The sequence below is a fragment of the Oryx dammah genome, unplaced genomic scaffold (genome assembly GCF_014754425.2).
Source record: "Oryx dammah isolate SB20612 unplaced genomic scaffold, SCBI_Odam_1.1 HiC_scaffold_1, whole genome shotgun sequence".
Classification (NCBI taxonomy): domain Eukaryota; kingdom Metazoa; phylum Chordata; class Mammalia; order Artiodactyla; family Bovidae; genus Oryx; species Oryx dammah.
In genome coordinates, this window is record NW_024070185.1 from 84,891,829 (window position 1) to 84,902,084 (window position 10,256).

Consider the following 10,256-nt stretch of genomic DNA (forward strand, 5'->3'; position numbering starts at 1 on the left):
CCCCCCCCCCCCCCCCCCCCCCCCCCCCCCCCCCCCCCCCGTTGCGGGGGCGGTCTGTCTCTCCTGAGTATGAGTGCAAGCTCACTGGAGTTTTTGAAACAATTTCCTTTTCTGTGTTAAAGACTTATCTTTGCTAAGTGCAATTATAACATCACTGTGATGCAACAACCTGAAAATTAAAACCCTTTGTTTGGGCCCTTTCCCATGTTGAGCAATGTGCTTGACTCACCAGCTGAGTGGATATTTCTAGTTGACCTTGCTTTGGTCCATAGAGTCAGTTCCGAGACGTGAATGTGATTGCAGCATAGAATGGAAAAGGTGCAGTCATATTGCCGAGGTTTTATTTTTACCCAAGTAAAATCACACATACTTCATTATTTCCATTGTAATCCAGATGGCATTGATGCTGTTCAGAGTTGTTTATTTTTAATTTGTATTAAGGAATGAGAGCACACTTGGGATTCAATTCAAAATATGACAGAAACAATGTAATTGAAGTTTCCTTTAATATTCATTTCTTGTTTTTGTAAGGTATGCCTGTATTTCACAGGGTTAACACATTGTTTGATATCCTGTTATTTTTCTAAATTACATTTGAGTTGATTTTTATCCAGATTGGACTTGTGTGAGAATGTCAAAAGACATTGACCTTTGATCACAGACATTACATAAGAGCTTTTCAGTTTCAAAATGAAGTTATATTACCACCATCCCCAATTATCTCTCAAATTTCATTACAAATAACTTTCTTGTAGTTAAAAAAACACTGTTTCTCATATGGTTTTAATTAGAGTATGCTAGCTTGTTTTTATGATAAGAAAGTTTAGTAGAGATTTACTAGATACCTTTTGTAATAATCTGTGCTTTGAGCATTCATTTTCCTTGGAAGCAGAATGGTGTTTATAAGCCTTTTAGTTCTCAGAACATGGTGTCTTTTATTAATTAACTTTCTAGGGATCTAAAACTGGAATTAAGTAGCCTTCAAATAAACACTAAAAATAAACATTTAAAATAATCTCTTCTGCTCATGAGGCACATAGCAAATGACATGTGTAATCGTCTGTTCACTGGGAAAGAAAGTGAACAAGAAATTAAAAAGTCAAGCTGAGGAAAACTGGAATGACTCCTCAGTTTAATTAGGAACATTCAAAACCTTGCCCTTTCGTACCCTTTTCTCACCCAGCCCCGCACGTGCCCTGTTTTCCCCATCATTGCCACATGTTGCATGTATTCTGGCATTACTTACTGTTGCAGAAATTTCCTATAACTGGGTTACTTCATGATTATTGGTGTCCCTTAGGATTTCAGATTAGTTGCTAGTTAATGAGAAGTTATCTTTTTGAAAGTTTCAAGAAAGCAAATGGTCCCCATTTTGAAGGGACTGCACATGTTTTTGTTGCTGTTAATGCATTAGTATTTCATCACCCCCACCCTTCCAGTTCCCCTCCCTCAAGCCTTGAAGTTGTTTGGTTGTGTTAGCATCTATGCATTTACCCCCAGTAGTCTTCAGAATATTTCCATTAAGAGCTCGGTTACAAATAGTGGACTCTTTTTATTAAAAAAAAAAAAAAAAAAGGTTATACTATACTATTTCATATTTCAATCCCATGAATTATATCAGTGCTATAGTAAAATGCAATGTTGTCATTGTATTTATTAAGTTTAAATCTAATTTTCAAGTAGCCCTTTGTTGAGGATGAGAGAGCAAGGAATTTGAAGTATTTTCATTTATCATAAACTTTCTCTGGTTTTGACACATTCATTTACAGAAGTACCTGAATAGAAAATGTTGGTCAGTTTGTTGCTATTATAGGATAGATTTTGGCAGAGTGTGAGAATCTGTTTATGTGTGTATTCATATCTTGATCAAGTATACATTTCTCTCTGACTTCAGGGTTGAAGTCTATGTTACTAGAGACAGAATTATATTATTAATGGGAGGCATTTATGAGGTTTAACATAGTTTTCTTAATTGAAAAAAACATTTTATTTTTCAGCCTGATTAGAAGATCCTCGTGCAACTTCAGTGTTTCCTTAGTTTTTTCATCCCTCACCCCCAGATTTTATTTTCATCCAGGAAAAGAAAGTAAAGCATTTTATTGAAATAATCACGTCATGGATTTTACCCACAGGAAGAAAATGTAGGTTAATATTTGCTAGTATTACTAGTTTAAAGAACTGTGAATTGATTCATTAACTTTATCTTTTTTCACTAAAGTGGCACTTATCTCAAGACTAAGCCGTTGTCTTCCTAGTGGAGAGATGTAGTTTAACATAAAAGATTTTTTTTCTTTAATGGTATCTATACTATATCTCTGAGAGTGTAAATAGTACATTCAGAGAGTAGAGGAAAAATGAGGTAATTCTGTCAAAATATTTCCAAATCACTGGGCATACCAAATAGTATTTCATCTTGTATTGACAGAATGTTAAAATCAGAGTATAGAATAGAAGCAATTTGCAGTCTCTTTAAAGAGATAATAAAATTTTTTCATAGTAGGTTTTAATGTCTAAGCTATTAGTCAGATTTTAGATGCTTGAAACAAAATGTTTCTTTTCTTGTTTTGAAATAAGTTTAAATTGTCCACGAGTATTTCCCTGAGAGATGTGTTGGAGGCCAGGGAAGATATAGGTCTGTTACTGTAAACATAAGTCATAAGGTCCCTCCTCAAAAAGAAGCTAGGGCTAGAATTTGTGTTGTAAAGCTTTATTTGTTTAGAGAATTTTCTAAACCAAATTTAATCTTAATTAAAAACAATATTTAGGTCATCTGACTTAAGTAGAATTTTAAATCTGGGCTTACGAAACAACTCCTGGCTATAGAAATCTTGTGATGTACTATGAAAAAGCATTAATTAGCAATGGCACGTCCGTGTTAGGTGTGGGAAAATATGTCATTGGAATGTGATGACTCCTGCTCCTAAATTTCTCTTTTTATTTGTGTTTTTAAGAAGCAGCCATATTATCTAATGGGTGTAATGAAACCGATCGTGCTGAACACACCAGCATCATAGAATTGGCATTTAATGTCAGTTACTCACCAGAAAGGAAACTAGCGGTGACAGATATAACACAGCGTTAGTGGTGATCTGAAAACTTGAGGCAGAGGTGAAATGACTGTTAAAGTAATCATAAGGGAAAACACTGGAATCTGAAATAAAGGTATTAGTTGAACATAAGTACTGATGTTTTTAGAAAGCACTACAATCCACCTTTGCATGCTCTTTAAATTTATTGTTGAAAGGCGCAGATCTCTCCCCTCAACATCTCTGCCTTCTAGTGCTGCGTGATCTTGGGGAAGTCGCTCAGTCTTCTGTGTTTTAACTGTACCCTATCCCCATGTTGAAAATTGATATATTTTGGGTTTGTGGGGGAAAAAAATCACAGATGACAATGCCAACAGCTGTAACTTTTCTTTTCTTCTCATTTATTTTAGCATACAGGATTGCCAGGAGATTAAAATTTTAGAGAGAGATGAAAATTTAGAATGCTTTCTCAATTCATTAAATAATCACAGGATATAAAACAACTCTGAGGAAGATGGAGAAAAGTTCCAGATGGTACTTTTGTTGTCTGAAAGAAGTTCTGGCAACATCTAATAGTGCTTTGCTGCCCCCAAATCACTTAGTAAATGGGTATATATTACACAGAAATGAGAAGAACAGAACTGAGAATCTTAGCTCTTCCACCTAACTAGCTGTGTGTGACACTGGGCAAGTGGCTTAACTTCTCCCAGCCTTAGTTTTCTCATCTGAAAGTGGTTATTATTATGAGGGCAGTGAAATAATGACAGGCCAGGCTCAGGGTGCCTGTTGCATAGTCAGTATTGAGTAAATGGCACCTGTAATGATTGTTTTTATTGTCACCATACCAAGAAAAAATCCGCGTGGCTAGAAACCATGTGATACGTACACCGACTCCCCATGTTGGCAACGTTCCTGCCACACCCGCGCGTGAGTACAGTGCTCATCTGTATTCATGAGCCTGCCTCTCACCAAAGACTAAGGGGTCCCTTGATTCTTGGGAGTTTGATTCTTCTTTCCATCTTTAGCTGCCCCAAGTCTGGCTCAGTGCCAGATATACAGTAGGTGCTCCATATCTGTTGCATAAGACAAGTAATGAATAAGAGAAGTTCTCTCTTAATAAGTAAAACAAACTTTTATATAATTTATGTAATAATATCAAATTTAAAAGAAGGTATCAGCAAGTTTTTGTTACAAAGCTCTCTTACGTAAGGCAAATAAGTGTCAGTCAAATGACGAGCCCCTAAGAGGTTCAGTTTGTTGCTAGGATACAAATATATTAATTTGTTCCCTGAACTAATCGGTATTCTAGTTGGGCATACACAATAAACATGTAGGAAGATAAACATTGTACATAATCAGCACCTCTCTCTATAGTGTCTTGAACTGCTAATAAATTCTTTTCAACACAGCCAAGTTATTTGATAAATAATATTACAGAAAATACCCTGATGTAGTATGCGGTGATTTGCTGGTGGGATCATAGAGGCAGTTATTAAGTGCAGATGAGGGAAGAATCCAGATTCTAGTATACCTAGTGAAATTGAGATTGGAAGAAGATTAACTGAAAAGAAATGAGATTTTTCTGCAGGTTTTGAACATACCAAACAAAGTTATAGAGATGAAAAAGTGGACATACAGTACTTGGACACATAGAAGTGGGTTAAGAGATTTTAGAATAAGTGAGATATTTTTGTTAAACAGAAGTAGGATTATTTTCTCTATGTGGTGTGGCAAGGGCTGCCTGCCTGCCCTCACTCAACACTAGACTCAGCGTGATTCTTTGGAACAGGAGGTTGAAATCAGAGTCTCAACTCACTCAACATAGGTTTGAAATGATGAAACGGATATGAAATGATGAAAGAACAAAAAGTTTAGAAAGAGTAATACAGACAGAATGGTGGGGCATTTCAAAAGCATAACTGTAACAATTCATAGGTTAAATGAAATGTAGAAGGAATTTAATTTTTTTCCAGGGAAGGGATAAATTTAAAAATGCATGGAAGAGCAAGATTGTCAAGTGAAAAAAATACTTAGAGTCATAGTGTACAAGGAAATAAATAGTAGTACCTGGGGATACAGTGGAGATTTGAAATGCATCTTGGAAAAGTTCAATATAGTTATCTTCCTGGAGTTGGAATTTTTACTCTTGCTTTAGCATTCATTTGATTTTAGTGGGAAGGACTTAACAGATTTAAGAAATACAAATTATTGACAGAAGAAAATAATTCATTCAGTATGTAGAAGGAAAAGGAGTTTCCATGTCAGAGCAAGAAATATTAAGTGCAAGTATAGGAAGTAGTGTTGTTTACTAAGTGATAACTAGGAAGCTCCCTTTCTCACACCATCACTGCCTGCTGTGGCAGACTTGTTGCCTTCATTTTCCACTAAAAGATATTATCAAAGACAGACAGAAGCTCAGTATTCATAACCATTAGGTTTTGCTGAATTGCAACTCACTGTTTGCATTGGCTCAGTTTGATGGACGAAAATGTGGCATTAAACCTTATCCTTGATGATCCTGAAATGATTACATCATTCCTTCTATTCCTTCTTGAAAAGACACAAGAAGCTGGCAGGCTTTTCCAACTGATAAAATTAAACTTCATTAGTCAATATAAAACTATGCACAAGAAAGAAAGAGGGACATGAAAACATTAAATCTTTCTAATGGGGCAGGAGAGAGTGCTGTATACAGATAGTGCTGAATAAACAGCTGTTTTCCCAGATCTCCTTCATGAAAGTATAACCTACTGGAAAAGTAGGCAGAGAAACCCTGTCCAGAAACAGATCCGAAACCACCATGAAAAGATTGTTATTGGAGCCTAATATGGATTTATTGTCTCCTGTCAGGCCAAATTCAGATTATAAATTTGTCATCAGTGGAAAAGGAAGCTAGTTGATAGTCCTGTTTTCGAGTTCTTATATTTTGTTTGAAACTAATTAGTAAAATGGAAAGAAATTCTTTCCATAATTAAATACTCTCAGTTTAAAATAATTTTAAGTTTCAAGAAGGCACTGTACTTAAAAAAAAAAAATCCCTTTGAATAGTAACCATTTGTTTTAGGCTGAAACTACTATATCAGTGAAATCTATTCTGACGGAATTATCGGGATCAAAAAAGGCATTGTAGATGCTACAACTTGAAGTGAATGTTTGATAAATGAATTTGAGGGACCCAGGGGGGAGTAAAGCATTTTCTCACAGCACAAATGTATCAGAGAGACAGCTTTATTGAGAAGAGTCCTTTTCAGGCGTGCTGAGTCACTTGGCAGAATGACCATGGCATAAACCACATAAGAATTAAACAGCTACAACTCAGTTGTTTGTGCGACTTTTATTTTTGTTTTTGTGGAAATAAAAATCTATCTCCCTTTCTGTTTTCCATATAATTACAGAATCTGTCTACTGACATTAAAAGGCTTTTCTTGGAAAAGTTCCTTTTACGAGGTGAACTGGTTTGCTTGGCAGTCATATAAATGCTATCTAAAGGTATTCAGAAGCCCCACAAGATGCAAGTACTATTTAAAAATGTACTAACCAGAGGCGATCTGTCATTTCCTTCCTGTAATGTCCTATCCCCACATGCCCCACCCCACTGGTTTTTCTCCTGAAACACAGCCACCTTCTATTTCTCCCCAGGGCAGATCTGTTTTTTTTTTTTTTTCTCACTCCCCTGAACCACATACTCCCCTGAGGAAAGTTCTCAGTGGGGACTTGTCCTTTACAACTTTACAGTATAGGTATTTGGGTACCTATTTTCTTTTCAAACTTGTAAACTCTTTGAAGGACAGAACTGTTGCCCCTCAATGCTTCATGTAGTTTCTTGTACATAGCTGGTAATAAATATTTACCAAAGAGATGACTATTTCTCTTCGTGTATTGCAGGTCATCTAGAAGACCCCTACTTCATTCAGCGAGAGGAGCGGGAGAGATTTATTCTGGATGGTAGAACAAAAGGAAGAATATTGATGGATTTTAAACTGCAGTTTTTAAAGCACTTGAGAATACTGAGGAAATAACTTCTTCTCCTGCACTGCATATATAGGTTAAGGTGCAGCTGATGCAGCTGAGAAAAATGCAGAGCATCAAGAAGGAGCAGGCATCTCTTGATGCTGGCACTAGTGTGGACAAGATGATGGTGCTTAATGCTGCCTTGACCGAAGTCTCCGAAGACTTGACGACAGGGGAAGAACTCCTTCTCAGTGAAGGAAGTGTGGGGAAAAACAAGTCCTCAGCATGTCGGAGGAAACGGGAATTCATTCCCGACGAGAAAAAAGATGCCATGTATTGGGAAAAGAGGCGGAAAAATAACGAAGCTGCCAAGAGGTCCCGGGAGAAACGTCGACTGAACGACCTGGTTTTGGAGAACAAACTCATTGCACTGGGAGAAGAAAACGCCACTTTAAAAGCTGAACTGCTTTCCCTAAAATTAAAGTTTGGTTTAATTAGCTCAACAGCCTACGCCCAGGAGATTCAGAAACTCAGTAATTCTACAGCTGTGTACTTTCAAGACTACCAGACTTCCAAATCCACTGTGAGCACCTTTGTGGATGAGCACGAGCCCTCGATGGTGGCCAGCAGTTGCATTTCTGTCATCAAGCACTCTCCTCAGAGTTCTCTGTCTGATGTTTCAGAAGTATCCTCGCTAGAACATTCACAGGAGGGCCCTGTGCAGAGTGGCTGCAGAAGCCCAGAAAGCAAGTTCCAGGTCATCAAGCAAGAGCCAATGGAACTGGAGAGCTATGCCAGGGAACCCAGAGATGACCGGGGTGCCTACCGAGGGGCCGTGTATCAGAACTACATGGGGAATTCCTTTCCTGGATACTCGCACTCTCCCCCTCTGCTGCAGGTCAACCGGTCCTCCAGTAACTCTCCGAGGACATCGGAAACTGATGAAGGTGCAGTAGGAAAGTCATCCGACGGAGAAGATGAGCAGCAGGTTCCCAAGGGCCCGATCCACTCTCCCGTTGAACTTCAGCGTGTCCACGCAACAGTGGTTAAAGTTCCGGAAGTGAATTCCTCTGCCTTGCCACACAAGCTTCGGATTAAAGCCAAAGCCATGCAGATAAAAGTGGAAGCCTTCGATCATGAGCTTGATGGCACGCAAAAACTTTCCTCTCCTGTTGACATGACGTCTAAGAGACATTTCGAACTCGAGAAGCATACCACCCCCAACCTGGTACATTCTTCTCTCACTCCCTTTTCAGTCCAAGTGACTAACATGCAAGATTGGTCTCTCAAATCTGAACACTGGCATCAAAAAGAACTTAATGGCAAAATTCAGAGTAGTTTCAAAACTGGAGTGGTGGAAGTGAAAGACAGTGGTTACAAAGTCTCTGACCCAGAGAATTTGTTTCTGAAGCAGGGGATAGCAAACTTGTCTGCAGAGGTGGTCTCAAGACTTATAGCCACACACCAAATCTCTGCTTCAGACTCTGGGTAAAATTACTACTGAACAAGCTCTGGGCCTTTAGAGATGTCATTTGCAATAGATGAGTACGTTTTGTATTAGGCTGAATTTTCACTGGACCTGTGATGTCATTTCACTGTATAACGTTCACATGTTGTCTGTTGGGTGTCTTTTTGTGCACAAAATATTATGAAGATTAGACTGTGTTATCACTCTGCCTTGTGTATAGTCAAATAGTCCATCGCAAAGGCTGTATATATTGAACATTATTTTTGTTGTTCTATTATAAAGTGTGTAAGTTACCAGTTTCAATAAAGGATTGGTGACAAACACAGAACTTTTGCTCCATTGCACTTAGTTTTATGGGAAAGAAAGCAATGTAAGTTACAAAAGTGGATACTATATTAAGATACTCTGCATTTTACTTATTTGGAGGAGTTTTCTCCCACCTATAGTAAATGAAAGTCACTCTTTGTGACCCCATGGACTGTAGCCTGCCAAGCTCCTCTGTCAATGGAATTCTCCAGGCCAGAACATTGAAGTGGGTAGCCGTTCCCTTCAGGGGATCTTCCCAACCCAGGGATCGAACCCAGGTCTTCCACACTGCAGGTGGATTCTTTAGTGTCTGAGGGAAAAGTAAAACATAAGTTCAACACATAACTTTCTTTTTCTAGTTTGGTCCAGGGTATGGTAAGTTTGAAAACCTTCCATAGGAGGAGAGTAGAGAAAAGGGGGTGGGGAATGCATTTTCTTGCATTTGAGTCTAGTAATTTACCAAATTACTCCCTGTTATATATTTTTCTTTAAGGTTTCGTTTTCTATATCCTTTTTGTTTTTAAGTAGAAAAACCCAAGTTGTTTAGCATCAGCATGTCTTTAGTCGTCTCTTTTAAGTATGACACATGGAAGTGAATAGTTGAGTCATTGACCCACTTTGTTATTTAGAGGTTCTATTAAAAGAGTGGATTAAAAACTAAGGATGAAGTCATTTTTATGTTATTGTAAATCTTAACAGTTCCAGAGTATAACAGACTAGGAAATTAAGCTAGTGAAATACTGTTTTTACTTAATTTCCAAAATTTCAAAGAACACATCAATGATCACATTTCATCATATTCAACCTGAATATATGTAATGATTTGGCTTTTTACAGTTTGTTAATGATGACTATAAATAATAGCTCCAGTTTGGAAACTATAATATAGATGTTCAGAAGAAAGCATCATTCTAAGTAAACCAATGACAAGATCATGACTGATGACTGGTCCAGGATCCTCAGTCGTCCCATAGAAGTAAGTGTCCTTAAATACAGACAAGTGTGTCTTCTGTTGCAAGGTGGGACTGGCTTCTGGGTAGGCTGGAAGGGGTGAGTGGATGTTGGTTAAGAACAGCTTTCTCCAGAGCTGTTCTCCTCACCAAAGCCTCTCCAGAACTGTTTCCACGCTGCCTTCTTTTTCATCCTAGAAGTATGTGTGTATGCCGGGGGGCATAGGGAGGGGGTCTTGAGGCTTCATAATACATGTGAAGGATGACTTAGCCCTCACTCTGTTACCCATATCTCCCAATTATAACATCCCAGTTTAGAGGGCCCCTGCCCTTTTGACTGCCTGATTTTTAGTATTTTAAACTTCCTACACTTTTATATTTTAAAAAGAGATCCTTTGAGTTAAAGGGAATGCTGGGACACACACACAGGCCATCCACTTTGTCCTCTTGGACACAGTGACCAGTTTGCTCTGAAATCTCCTGACGCTTAGGGAATGTGTTGCCAGTCTCAGCTCTTGGACTTGTCTTTTCAGCAGTTTTTAGTGAATGAATGAG

The 10,256-nt window shown here is 38.1% G+C and overlaps 1 protein-coding gene across 3 annotated transcripts in view; it reads left to right on the top strand.

Moving 5' to 3' along the window:
* NFIL3 (nuclear factor, interleukin 3 regulated) overlaps positions 1 to 8,773 on the top strand; it is a 13,310-nt gene extending 4,537 nt beyond the window's left edge. For 2 of the 3 annotated variants that reach the window (XM_040245953.1, XM_040245956.1), the window contains exon 2: positions 6,912 to 8,773. In XM_040245953.1, coding sequence (XP_040101887.1) covers positions 7,087 to 8,469 — 1,383 coding nt within the window. In that variant the 5' untranslated portion in view covers positions 6,912 to 7,086 and the 3' untranslated portion in view covers positions 8,470 to 8,773. Of the gene's footprint in view, positions 1 to 2,946; positions 3,163 to 6,911 lie in introns of those variants that run through there. The other variant, XM_040245955.1, reaches the window with a different exon arrangement.
* The last annotated feature ends 1,483 nt before the right edge of the window (positions 8,774 to 10,256 follow it).